This window comes from Ascaphus truei, chromosome 5 (assembly GCF_040206685.1).
Source record: "Ascaphus truei isolate aAscTru1 chromosome 5, aAscTru1.hap1, whole genome shotgun sequence".
Taxonomy (NCBI): domain Eukaryota; kingdom Metazoa; phylum Chordata; class Amphibia; order Anura; family Ascaphidae; genus Ascaphus; species Ascaphus truei.
In genome coordinates, this window is record NC_134487.1 from 292,907,987 (window position 1) to 292,922,562 (window position 14,576).

The 14,576-nt window shown below is 43.9% G+C and overlaps 1 protein-coding gene across 11 annotated transcripts in view; it reads left to right on the plus strand.

The window, feature by feature from the left end:
• The window catches only part of BICD1 (BICD cargo adaptor 1), a 222,726-nt gene that overhangs the window by 169,998 nt on the left and 38,152 nt on the right, over positions 1 to 14,576 (plus strand). For all 11 annotated transcript variants that reach the window (XR_012801912.1, XM_075602697.1, XM_075602702.1 and 8 more), the window contains exons 5-7: positions 945 to 2,027; positions 3,535 to 3,686; positions 7,903 to 8,110. Coding sequence is in view for 10 of the 11 variants with exons in the window: in XM_075602697.1 (XP_075458812.1) it covers positions 945 to 2,027; positions 3,535 to 3,686; positions 7,903 to 8,110 (1,443 nt within the window). In the remaining variant the exon portion in view is untranslated. The remainder of the gene's footprint in view (positions 1 to 944; positions 2,028 to 3,534; positions 3,687 to 7,902; positions 8,111 to 14,576) is intronic.

Genomic DNA, 14,576 nt, shown 5'->3' on the forward strand with positions numbered 1-14,576 from the left:
TGTAGATGTGTTTCGGTTTCCTCTTAGAGCCCAGAGCCAGATACAGTATGTTTAAAGGTTTTTTTTTTCTAAAACAGCAAGTCAGTTTATCAATTTACCTCATACTTAGTATCTCTTATAACGGGAGATTAGCTCAGAAAAGCTGGAAATAAAAGGAGAGAGAGAGAGAGAGAGAGAGAGAGAGAGAGAGAGAGAGAGAGAGAGAGAGAGAGAGAGAGAGAGAGAGAGAGAGAGAGAGAGAGAGAGAAAGAGAGAGAGAGAGAGAGAAAGAGAGAGAGAGAGAGAGAGAGAGAGAGAGAGAGAGAGAGAGAGAGAGAGAGAGACAGGCAATGGAGTAGTCAATTTAGATGTAGCTTGTGCAGTGATGGGCTTATGTAGGCCAAAACTGAGGTGAGTAGAGAAGCTGAGAAGGAGGAGTGCGTAATGTCACCAACCAGACTGCAGACTGTTTCAGTATTTATAGGCAGAGGAATTACCGATACAATATAACATAGGCATTGAAATATTTTCACATATCATAACCTATCTTAAAGTATACATAAAATGCTATGTGCTTCAAAGCAGCATCCAGTTTGTTGATTAAATGTGCTTCTAATTATATACTTTATCAGTAATTAATGTTTGATTGGCGTTGTCACACTAGGGGGACAAGCGTACCTGGGGTTGACCTCTCTTTTACAGAAGGGGTTCATCTCAAATTAATTCTAACAACAGCATCCCTAAAATGCAGAGTGTGCGTACATGTAACGTACACTTCAAATGAATCACTATAATTTACAAATAACGAGTACAAATCATGGGAAGGAATAGTCTTCTAGACGAAAGAAATGATTAGAATTTCCATTGTGGAAATGTTGAATACACTACCTTTTCGTTTTTGTTTGCCTAGACCACCGAAGGAACGTACTTTAATTCTTTCTAACTGTGGTTCTGTTCATTTGCAGATGGAACGGGAAAAAGGAATGTTGCTGACCAATCTTCAAGAGTCCCAGACTCAGCTGGAACATACAAAGGGAGCCTTAACCGAGCAACATGAACGTGTTCATAGACTAACGGAGCATGTCAATGCCATGAGGAGGCTGCAAAGCAGCAAAGAGCTGGACTTTGATAAGACAAAAGTGTCTGGAGAAGAGGCCCATGACTACGAGGTTGACATTAATGGGCTGGAGATCCTAGAATGCAAATACAAAGTAGCTGTTACAGAAGTGATAGACCTCAAAGCTGAACTCAAAGCCTTAAAAGAAAAATATAATAAACATATAGAACACTACACGGAGGAAAAGACAAAGTTGGATTCAAGGATTCAGATGTATGATGAACAGGTAACTGGTCTGGAAAGAGCAAGTAAGGACAGCGTTGAGAAATTCTTCCTGATGGAAAAAGAGCTGCAGATAATGACTAGTATAGCAAATGAAACCCACAATACCCTTAACACAGCTCAGGACGAGCTGGTAACGTTTAGCGAAGAGCTGGCTCAGCTTTATCATCATGTGTGTCTATGCAACAATGAAACACCAAACAGAGTCATGTTGGACTACTATAGGCAAAGCAAAGTCACTCGTAGTGGAAGCCTGAAAGGTCCCGATGACCCTAGAGGGCTTCTGTCACCAAGGCTGGCGAGAAGGGGTATTGCTCCTCCAGTGGAGGCAAAGAGTCCATGTGAGCAGGCTCCAAAAGATAGCACGGAATCCAGCAAAGAACAATCTCCATTGAAGTTGGCTACTGTGTCCCCTGTTATCACAGCCCCTCCATCCTCCCCAGTGTCCGACTTAGGCGACATTCGGAAAGAGCCAATGAATATCTACAACCTTAATGCCATAATCAGGGATCAAATTAAACACTTGCAGAAGGCTGTGGACCGGTCGTTGCAGCTGTCACGGCAGCGTGCCGCTGCCCGAGAACTCGTCACCTTGATTGACAAAGACAAGGAGACCTTGATGGAGGAGATCCTCAAGCTGAAATCTCTGTTGAGTACTAAACGGGAACAGATTGCAACACTAAGAGCTGTTTTAAAAGCCAACAAACAGGTAACCTTGTATTTAGATAGAAGTCTGCTACGTCCGTAATATAATCTTACTACATGGCACCACCATATTCCCAAATAATGTAAGAGAAAAGACGGTACTATGTACAGTGTCACACATGCATAATTAAAAAGTATCCTACAAGAAACAGATGTCTTGGAGGCTGAATCAGAGCTTTGCCGTTTATTGAAGCTTCTGCATCAATACTGAGTAATTGCTGCGCATTGTTGTGTATACACAAGGTAGCTACAAGATATAGCGCTGTTTTAAACTCTAAAAGCATTTTTCAAATGCATCACTTCCCTCCCCCCAGACACAAACAGCAGAAACGGTGTCTGCATTAACCTTGCAGGAGGGTCTCACATGATGTGCTAGCCTGTGTCATTGTCCACCTTATCAGTTTGTTACGGGAAACATCTGGTGTTGTTAATTCCTGACTCGGGCAACCAGTCTTCTTTTTTTTTTTTTTATCCCTGGGAAAAGGGCCCCGGCAAGAATGCTTTGCTGCTAGACTGGCTGTAAGGGACATTTATGTTCTAAAGCCTTGTAAGTAAATCCAAGGCTATCGCATGTGAGCGGTTTAGTAAATATGGGCCATACTACAGTATGGTACATAAAGGCAGATGTCACTGCCTGGAAGAGAGCTAAGAACAGATTCACGTGTGCTATTAAAGGACTTTGCACACCACACTATATTTTATATTATATTTAAGCAGTGGTTGTCATGTGAGTTTATGTCAAAGTTTCTGTTTGGCAGTTTTTCTTTCATCAATTGAATTACCTACTTAGCTTGGTCAGCAAAAACAATAAAATATATTGTGTGACTATATTTCCTTCAATGAATATTACAGGTTTGGCCAAGATAATGCAGGCTTTATGCAGAGGAAATCTGTAGGAGACGTGCAGAAGTACGACCAGGGAGACGTATTTGGGGAAAATAAACCATGGCTTTCATACAGCCGGTGGCTTTAGACAATACAGTTTAAGGAAGCACACAAATCAATAAACTTCCTATCCTTTTGTAAGGACTAGCTCACTTTCCCAGTCCCTATCTGCAGGGCTGGGAGGATAAGCCTCTTGCCAACCCATGATCCCAAAGACCGACGAGGTACCTGTAAGCAGGGGCTCTTTATATTCGTCTCTGGGTTGTGTTGGTTGGAACACACACACACACACACCCCTCTGGCAGGTTCTAGGGTCCTCTGCACCCTGGATGTAGAGGTTCTGATTTCAGGGTGTCTTGCTGGCAACACAGTTCCTCTGTGCTCAAGACATCTCCCTTGCAGCCCAAGCAGGAGCCTTTTCTACCTGTCTGATGAGCCAGGTGGAGACTGGTTAATTGTCTGTAGCTCCAATTAACCAGCTCCCTGCTGGATTCCGCAGACCAATGATGTTTTTCTATTGAAGCCCGTTTAGACCGGCGTTAAGGCCCTGTTACAAAATCCAAGGAGATTTAACATATCGTTCAGGTTCGTCCTCTCTCCAGAAGTGTCACTGTCTCTTGTTTCAGACAGCAGAAGTTGCACTTGCAAACCTGAAGAACAAGTATGAGAATGAAAAAACCATGGTGACTGAAACAATGACAAAACTGCGGAATGAACTGAAAGCGTTGAAAGAGGACGCAGCCACCTTCTCGTCTCTCAGAGCGATGTTTGCCACCAGGTAACAGAGAACTCCTTTACCTACTGTGCATACTTACAGTATATGTCAGGGCTGGAAAAACTGGTTTTCGAAAAGGGACTGGATCAGAAAAAATTGTAAGAGCAGAAGGGCCAGAACCTTATCGTAATTTAATTTGATACATAAAACACTATTATATTTCAACGTTTTACAAGCACGTATAACATCTGTACCATATACATTTACATTCCCTTAAATTACAAGTGAGTTTCAGTGTGAAAAACTGCTCTTAGGTTACCACAGACAGAAATTCCACGGCCATATCAAGGCTCTTCGTGGGCTTAATTTGGGCCACGGGCTGCCTGTTCAAGCTACGGGTAGTTATTTGTGGGGTTGTAATGATTTGTGGTCAATTGTATTCTAGGTTACTGAGAGACATATAACCAAAGCTTGAAACTTGGTATTGATGTTTAAACACTGTTGGATCCATGCACCAGCACAAAACGTCAGAACAGAATCTAGAATGTACACATACAGTATAAGTAAAACTGTTAATGAGTCTAAAAGTACTAATGAGCGTCTGGCCTTATACTGCAGCAAGGATCACAATGACAAAAGAGTACATTTCTGGCAATCAGGATTTTTTATTTTGGCAATCAGAGAATCATGTAAAATGTGACTCTAATGCACAACATATTCATTGCCCAAAATTGCAATAACCTGGGATATCGTGGTCTCAGCCTCAAGCTTCTCAATTAGATTTCCCAAGAAAAAAACCTTCTCAAATCTATGCAATAAAAACAATTGTTTTGTCTAAATATGCATATCACAGGAATTTTGCAAATTGTATTTTTATCTGAATATACACACCCATTTATTGTAAACACTATATTCAGTATTTCAAAGCACATAAACATGGCTAAATACAGCATTTGCTGATATCAATTTGACCTGGGTCTTAGGCACAGTAGTATAAAAATATATCGAATCTATATCACTTCTTATAACAATCCATAGCAGTTAATGGTCTAGACCAGGGGTGCTCAACTCCAGTCCTCAAGCCCCCCCACCCCCTGCAACAGGTTAGGTTTTAATGATATCCCAGATTCAGCACAGGTGTCTCAATTGGCTTGGATTGAGCTACCTGTGCTGAAGCAGGGACTGATTGAGCACCTGTGCGGAAGCAGGGATATCCTGAAACCCTGACCTGTTGGGGGGTGGGGGCGGGGGCTTGAGGACTGGAGTTTAGCACCCCGGTCTAGAGCCCTCAATGTTATGGGGGCAACAGCACAATCTCTAGGTTCCAGAATATCAGGGGATCAGCCAGACCTGAGTTTGCATCTCTGTGCTAAAGGGAAGATACACTGCTTTACAGAGAATTAGTGCTGTAGAACCAGAGGTATCTGAAGCTGTACCTATTACTTTGAAGCTAGATGTTCATCTAATTTCAGCCGAGACAGACGAAAGGTCTTATTCAGAACCACAGGCAGAGTAAAAAAAATATCCCTGAACAGTAAAAGGAATTGATTTTTTTTAAATCTTTATAGAAACATGTGATTCATTATTTTACTGCCAGAGGGGCTGACAGCAAAAGGATCAAGTGAGGTCAATAGCTTTATATCTCTAAAAAAATAAACAGATCTAACGTAACTCCTCCGAAGTTGGGGGAAGGATTTTTTTTTTTGTAGTATGTTATCACAATGTGGAAATGTATGTGGAATAGGCACATGAAGTACCTATAAAATAGGCAAAATGTAGATGGATCCTTTGTTTGGAACTCCTTTCCGATGGTCTTTCCAAGGAGAAAATGAATTGCCCGATACATAGGTACAGCATGGAACATGTTATCACTCTGGCCCAGTCTGTTAACAGGGTTGTTACTCCATGAATTGGAAGAGAAGGAGAAAAAAAACAACAACAGTAGTGTGTTAGTATGTTCACAATATATTAAAAGAATGGAGGACAACACATTACATTCACAAAGAAACAATGGTAAAAATGTTCATCTACAAGGTGGAGAGGATGGTCCTGATGTCTCCTGAGCTACCTTCATGACTCCATGGTGCTCACCAGCCTTCCGTGGCGTCTGACATCACTTCCAATTTGGCGCTCCAAGACTACTTTCAGTATGCGACTGTCTTTCTACTTACTCTCTGTTAGCCCAATGCGTTTCGCATTATGGTGTCGCTTCTTTAGGGGTGGTGTCTCTGTGAGCTCTATGTAGCCCTACGTTAACCCTATCTATTCTCTAATCAATTTATTATAAATATGTTTAAAAATGACATACAAATAAAGACCATTTTACCTATAAACCTTATAGAACAAATATTTAAGGGAAACAAAACGATCTCTCAAAAGTTCGGGACCATCCTCTCCACCTCGTAAATGAGCATTTTTAACATTGTTTCTTTGTGAGTGCAATGGATTGTCCTCCATTCTTTTAATATATTGTGAACATACTACTACACTATTGTTTCTTTTTCCTTCTCTTCCAATTCATGGAGTAACAACCCTGTGAACAGACTGGGCCAGAGTGATAACATGTTCCATGCTATACCTATGTATCGGGCAATTCATTGTCTCATTGGAAAGACCATCGGAAAGGAGTTCCAAACAAAGTATCTGTTATGGATTACAGGTATTTTCTGGCATATAATGCATAATGAATACAGGTCACAGGTACATATATACATAGTATCATTATAAGGCCTAGTATAGCTTAGAGTATACTGTTAAAATCCTGGCTTTCTTGTCTTAGAAATAATAGCTTGTTTTTGCTGAGAAGTGGCAGGATATTGGGACAGGTTACATAGACCTAAAAAGGGGAACTAACACCGGTAAACAGGCCACGGTCTGCACGGTAACTTATGAAATATCATATGTCACTAACTGTAATTCCTAGATCGTAAACATCATATGTCACTAACTGTAATTTTTAGTCGTAAACATCATACGTCACAAACCACAGAGCATGGACACATGACACGTGACACACGTACGCAGCAAACAATGCACTCTATAATAGGTTTGCCCGACTCCATGTTAGACCAGAGAGAGAACCGAACTTAGGTGTGAAGTCACACAGATGAGACTTGAGCTGGGACTGGCTGACCTATCGTAATATCTTTTGGTTTGTGAGTATTGACAATGCATATCTAGTTATAATCTCTGCATAGTTAGGAATGGATTGGTAACATACTGTAACTGCTAGCCATTAGCTTATAAGAAGCTTGTTCTGATATTTTTGATATTTCTGATATTTCTGAATATTGTTGTGATACAATAAATGATAAACCTTTTCTTATACAAACTCTGAGTAACCTTTCTTTATAATAATCTCACGATACCCTCCATAATATCATAATATGTGAGAGTGTGGCCGAGACTTTTTCAAGTGCAACATTGTGGTTTGTGTTCTCTGCTTAGTGCAGGATATAACTTACCATAAGGCGACACTTGATAAAGGAAGGTAGGTTTTTGAACCCAGATTATATCCATCTACATTTTGCCTATTTTATAGGCACTTCATGTGAGTGTATTTGCTATTTCACATACATTTCCACATTGTGATAACATAATATACTGCATTACGTTGTATTTTTCCTCCCCTCGACATCTGAGAAGTTGCGCTAGATCTGTATATATTTTCTATATTTGGACAGAGGGATCGGTCTCCATCCTCAGCAGCACCTCTCAGTTTAATGGGAAAGTGTAGGGTCATATTAGAATAGTCTTTGGGGCTTATTCTAGTAGCTCCGAATTGTGACAACCCGCTTCTAAAGTGCACCTCTCTTCCACCACCACCACCACCCAATAGCCCTATTTCAGGCTTTGGAGGGAGTTAGCTACACTGTTAGTTGGTTATTCTGTTTCTCAAGCAAGTAAAATCCGGGCGGATTTGCTGTTAAGCCATGTGATTTGTCACGTTTTATAGAAGCGCTTCAGAAGATGCAGTTTGTAATAGAGAATCCCGTTTTTTATCACATTTAATTCCGTTTCTTGTGAACATGTCACACCGTCCGGTTTGGCAATGACAACTTTGGAACTACTAAAATAAGCCCCTATGTGTTCGCTAATCTTAGTAATGCATATTCTACTGATGTAGCAGATGTTAATGCAACTTTTGGCACGAACCAGTGGGTGCTATAGTGTGGTAGCCTTTTACATATATTTAGAGATAAGGAGATTCATTTTCTCCACTGTAGAGATTCCAAGAAAATGTCACCAGATTTGTTCTTGCCCTCTTTTGTATGAGCAGGTGTGATGAGTATGTGACACAGCTGGATGAGATGCAGAGGCAGCTGGCAGCTGCAGAGGACGAGAAGAAGACTTTGAACTCTCTGTTACGGATGGCGATCCAGCAGAAACTGGCACTCACCCAACGGTTGGAGGACTTGGAGTTTGACCATGAGCAGTCCTGGCGAACCAAAGGCAAACTGGGAAAGAGCAAGATCGGCAGCCCAAAAGTAAGTGCAGAGCCATGGACAAGCATGACATCTGTAGACACCCAGATGCAAAGCCAGGTTACCCAGCAATCAAATACACTGGTCAGTAGTGTCACTGAGAAGACGAGCTATGCATGTAGAAACCTGTCTAACCCAGGACCAGAACTCAATGAGACTAGTTCACTACTCTGATTTGGTGGAAGGGTTTGGAGGGAGAAGATACATTGTTTATATAGTTGTCTAACAATTGAAGTCTTTGTTAACTGTAATAATTTCCCCAATTGGTAATGACACCTGTCTTTTCACCAATGTCAATACAATCCTCTCTGTGTATTTATTATTCTGTGTATGTTTTTTGTTTTTAAACAAGTGCTCACATGGTTCACATGTTTTGTGATCATTTATTCTCAGATTGTATTTATTTCTGTTCTGGTGTAAAGATATAAAGAAAAATTAAGGGTCAAGAATGTACAGAAGGATGACTCGTCAGTAATTAATACGAGTCATTTAACACGTGGGCAGATTGTAGCATGGCAGTGTGAATGTCAGCCACTACTGAGAATATTCTGAAACTTCTATTTTGCCACTAGCTCCTATAATCCCAACTAACCAAGCTCTACAACATAGCAGCACATTCTTTGTTATCATAAATATATAGTTAAGCGACTCAAACATACACACTGGCCTTTAACCTTCAATTTAGTCTGCATTGGGGAAACAGCTGTTTGACTTTGCCTACTACTGTAGCAACCATTGGAAAATCACTCTCCTTATCCATTATTTGGCTTTCCATCTATGTTTCAAGTAATGTCGTTGATAGCTCCATCCTGTACCCGAGACATGAGTGTGGTTTAAGCAGTTCAATAGGTCCATCTAATAATCCTCACAAAGATCTGGCATTAAATATACCTTAGGGGGGTACCATGACACTGCACTACAATGATGGCCTCTTTGGAAACAATAATTTCTAGTTGATAAAGAAGCTCGGGGCGTGTTCTGTGCTCTTCTCATCACCAGAAAACCTTGGTTCCTCGGGGGAGGGGCTTATCTTGTAGTGGTATAAGCAGAGTTCTTGCAGCTTTATATTCTATGTGAGAATGTTCTTAACGGCAACAGGAATAGGGTACGGCCTGTAGAGTTAGTACTTGAACAATATGTCTTTTTTATTTAGGTTAATGCAATCACACATTAACAATGATACATTTCTACCTAATGCATGTCATTGGTTTTACATGCCACATTTTGTAATTGCTTTTGCTTATTGAAAATGAATGTATTATCTTCAATCTCTTAAAGGTGCAACCCCACCCAAAATCATATCACTTTGAGCTCAACTCATCACATGAAAAATTAATTAATTAATTATTCTACAAGTTTTTACCAAAATAAATCTTAAAATCTACTGAGTTAAGTTTTACGTATTAACATGTATCAGGTAACCTCTGCGATAGTGCTGATCAGGACGGCAATCCCCCTTGCCAAACCTGGCTGAATAGCGTTATTCTTAGCTCCGGAGACCCACGGATTCCCGAGATAATTACCGGTGAATTTACTGGCGTTACTTCCTGGCATTTACATCTTCTATGTCCTACGGGCAAATAAGAAACTGCAAAGGATGACGTTGCAACCTCCCATTGATCCGCATGACTGCCATTTTGTTTCTGCAGGAAGGGACTACAATGGTGATACCTTTACCGGGAAGAATCTCGGGGACACCCTTGTTCCCATCCTTCACATGTATAGAAAGCAGGGAGTATGAAATCGTGTTTATTTCAACTCGGGGGACCCCCTGTTTCCCGAGATACCACTGGAGAAATTTCCTGCTGAGACTTTATGGAGGTTTAAATCGTTTATGTGTGATTTTAACCTCCATTTTGTTAACCCTGGAGGGGACTGTATTGGCGGCACGGTCCCCAATAAGTATCTCAAAAAGCATCGAGTCCCCGTAGCTGAAATTAACACACTTCCTATCTACCGCATGTAAACAAATGAGTACATAAAAACAGTATAGGTGGAACTGCTCCTTTTAAAACCAACAACCCCTCCACACCCCCTCCCCCCACACACACTATTACCCACTATTGGTGCTATATCCTCTTACAGAAACTCTCTGTGTATTGTCTCTCTCTCCCAAGTACCAGCAGAATTCACTTATTAAGCAGGTCCGATTCTGCCATGGTTTTATATCCCAGGCAGCAGGCATTTTCAGAGGGGATTTCCATGGCTAAGGAAGGTTGTACTGTATGACGTTTAGTATGGGTGTGTAGGGAATAGATGGGACTGCACCTCAAATGTTTTTCAATGACTTATTTTTCTACATACAGTATGTGTTTCTAATGTGTTACATGTATGGACATCTATCGGAGTAAACATGTTACACATCATATTGGTCTCTTAAAGTCTTTTACTTTGCCCCATGGAAAAATAGCACTTCCGAATCCACGAACACCACATTTTCCCCATTGTTAACTTGGAGGAGAAGAAAAAAAAGGAAAGAGAAAGATAACTTTGATATGTGTATATGACCTGTATTCTTCAAGTACTTCTAATATAATGGGTAGCAACAGGCCGAGCCAGGGGCCACATGCAGCCCGCGGAAGCTTCAACTGTGGCCCATAAAAATGCCCATCCCAGCAACACCACCTCCTTCTCTCCCTAGGGCAGAGGGAGTGGAGATGTTGCTGGTGTGAATCTTAGTCTCTCCCCGCTCCCTCAGCTGATTAATGATAGTGCTCTGATAAATACAGCGCTGCCCGCTCCTCTCCTGTGCTGATAAATACAGTACTGCCCGCTCCTCTTCTGCGCTGATAAATACAGCGCTGCCCGCTCCTCTTCTGCGCTGATAAATACAGCGCTGCCCGCTCCTCTTCTGCGCTGATAAATACAGCGCTGCCCGCTCCTCTCCTGCGCTGATAAATACAGCGCTGCCCGCTCCTCTCCTGCGCTGATAAATACAGTACTGCCCGCTCCTCTCCTGCGCTGATAAATACAGCGCTGCCCGCTCCTCTTCTGCGCTGATACATACAGTACTGCCCGCTCCTCTCCTGTGCTGATAAATACAGCGCTGCCCGCTCCTCTCCTGCGCTGATAAATACAGTACTGCCCGCTCCTCTCCTGCTCTGATAAATACAGTACTGCCCGCTCCTCTCCTGCTCTGATAAATACAGCGCTGCCCGCTCCTCTCCTGCTCTGATAAATACAGCGCTGCCCGCTCCTCTTCTGCGCTGATAAATACAGTACTGCCCGCTCCTCTTCTGCGCTGATAAATACAGCGCTGCCCGCTCCTCTTCTGCGCTGATACATACAGTACTGCCCGCTCCTCTTCTGCGCTGATAAATACAGCACTGCCCGCTCCTCTCCTGCGCTGATAAATACAGTACTGCCCGCTCCTCTCCTGCGCTGATAAATACAGTACTGCCCGCTCCTCTCCTGCGCTGATAAATACAGTACTGCCCGCTCCTCTCCTGCTCTGATAAATACAGTACTGCCCGCTCCTCTCCTGCGCTGATACATACAGTACTGCCCGCTCCTCTTCTGCGCTGATTAATACAGCGCTGCCCGCTCCTCTCCTGCGCTGATAAATACAGTACTGCCCGCTCCTCTCCTGCTCTGATAAATACAGTACTGCCCGCTCCTCTCCTGCGCTGATAAATACAGCGCTGCCCGCTCCTCTCCTGCGCTGATAAAAACAGCACTGCCCGCTCCTCTCCTGCGCTGATAAATACAGTACTGCCCGCTCCTCTCCTGCGCTGATACATACAGTACTGCCCGCTCCTCTCCTGCGCTGATACATACAGTACTGCCCGCTCCTCTCCTGTGCTGATACATACAGTACTGCCCGCTCCTCTCCTGCGCTGATACATACAGTACTGCCCGCTCCTCTCCTGTGCTGATAAATACAGCGCTGCCCGCTCCTCTCCTCTGCTGATACATACAGTACTGCCCGCTCCTCTCCTGTGCTGATACATACAGTACTGCCCGCTCCTCTCCTGCGCTGATAAATACAGTACTGCCCGCTCCTCTCCTGCGCTGATAAATACAGCGCTGCCCGCTCCTCTTCTGCGCTGATAAATACAGCGCTGCCCGCTCCTCTCCTGCGCTGATAAAAACAGCACTGCCCGCTCCTCTCCTGCGCTGATAAATACAGTGCTGACCGCTCCTCTCCTGCGATGATAAATACAGTGCTGACCGCTCCTCTCCTGCGCTGATAAAAACAGCACTGCCCGCGCCTCTCCTGCGCTGATAAATACAGCGCTGCCCGCTCCTCTCCAGCGCTGATAAATACAGTACTGCCCGCTCCTCTCCTGCGCTGATAAATACAGCACTGCCCGCTCCTCTCCTGCGCTGATAAATACAGTACTGCCCGCTCCTCTCCTGCGCTGATACATACAGTACTGCCCGCTCCTCTCCTGTGCTGATAAATACAGCGCTGCCCGCTCCTCTCCTGTGCTGATACATACAGTACTGCCCGCTCCTCTCCTGTGCTGATACATACAGTACTGCCCGCTCCTCTCCTGCGCTGATAAATACAGTACTGCCCGCTCCTCTCCTGCGCTGATAAATACAGTACTGACCGCTCCTCTCCTGTGCTGATAAATACAGTACTGCCCGCTCCTCTCCTGCGCTGATAAATACAGTACTGCCCGCTCCTCTCCTGTGCTGATAAATACAGTACTGCCCGCTCCTCTCCTGCGCTGATAAATACAGCACTGCCCGCTCCTCTCCTGCGCTGATACATACAGTGCTGCCCGCTCCTCTCTTGCGCTGATAAATACAGCGCTGCCCGCTCCTCCCCTGCGCTGATAAATACAGTACTGCCCGCTCCTCTCCTGCGCTGATAAATACAGTACTGCCCGCTCCTCTCCTGCGATGATAAATACAGTACTGACCGCTCCTCTCCTGCGCTGATAAATACAGTACTGCCTGCTCCTCTCCTGCGCTAATAAATACAGTACTGCCCGCTCCTCTCCTGCGCTGATAAATACAGTACTGCCCGCTCCTCTCCTGTGCTGATAAATACAGTACTGCCCGCTCCTCTCCTGCGCTGATAAATACAGTACTGCCCGCTCCTCTGCTGCGCTGATATATACAGTACTGCCCGCTCCTCCTGTGCTGATATATACAGTATTGCCCGCTCCTCTCCTGCGCTGATCAATACAGTACTGCCCGCTCCTCTCCTGCGCTGATAAATACAGTACTGCCCGCTCCTCTCCTGCGCTGATACATACAGTACTGCCCGCTCTTCTCCTGTGCTGATAAATACAGTACTGCCCGCTCCTCTCTTGTGCTAATCACTAGTTCCCAGTCTAGGAAGAGGAGAGGAACCATATTCATCAGCAAACTGGCATTAAGCAGCTGACCGGATGGTGAGGGGGGTGGAGAAACTCCTATCCGCAGGCGTAATGCGCAGCCTTTTAGCGGGCTCGAGGAATCTCAATGGTGACTATTTAATCATCTGGCCTTCTTCATGCTACGTTGAACTTGTTGAAGTTTACATTGTAATAAATACCTCCAGCTAAATAATTCAATTCAAGCACTAACCAGCCTGCAGGAGCATTATAGGATACATGTGAGGTGATAAATAATTTTTGCAAGTTGTAATATTACATGTATCAAAACCAAAAGCTACGAATTGGCAGGGTCTCCCTAATTCCCATTGTTTAACTTCCTGTTTGATACATTAGTGAAAAGTTACATATTATCTCCCTGCACTGATTCTGTGTAAGGCTGCTTACATTGGTGGCACTATATAAATAAATATATAGTGTATATCTGCATTGCCTGATGGGGGCTCCCCAAGAGCTGCTCCCCTCTGCACAGGACCAGTGTGCTAAGGGTAAATATTTGCTTGTACTTTGTGGAACGTCAACCCCACGCACTGGAATGTTAATGAGCCAAGAGGACTCAAAGAACTGTGTGTTTACAGCTGCATTGAATCTCAACCTCCCCAGTGTACCTCTGCGTTGCCCCAATGATGGACAGTCTGATGGGGCTCCCCAAGAGCTGGTCCGCTCTGCACAGGACCAGTGTGCTAAGGGTTAACATTTCTTGTACTTTGTGGAACGTCAACCCCACCCACTGGAATGTTAATTAGCCAAGAGGACTCAAAGAACTGTGTGTTTACAGCTGCATTGAATCTCAACCACCCCAGTGTACCTCTGCGTTGCCCCAAAGGTGGACAGTCTGATGGGGCTCCCCAAGAGCTGCTCCCCTCTGCACAAGACCAGTGTGCTAAGGGTTAACATTTGCTTGTACTTTGTGGAACGTCAACCCCACCCACTGGATTGTTAATGAGCCAAGAGGAGACAAAGAACTTTGTGTTCACAGCTGCATTGAATCTCAACCACCCCAGTGTACATCGGCGTTGCCCCAAAGCTGGATAGCCTTTGGTGCAGACGAACGGCAGCCAAAGAGTGTGAGCCGTTTGCTGCCGTTCACTGATGTTTGTTGATGCTCCATTTCAATCTGAAACTCACAAGCCCTTTAT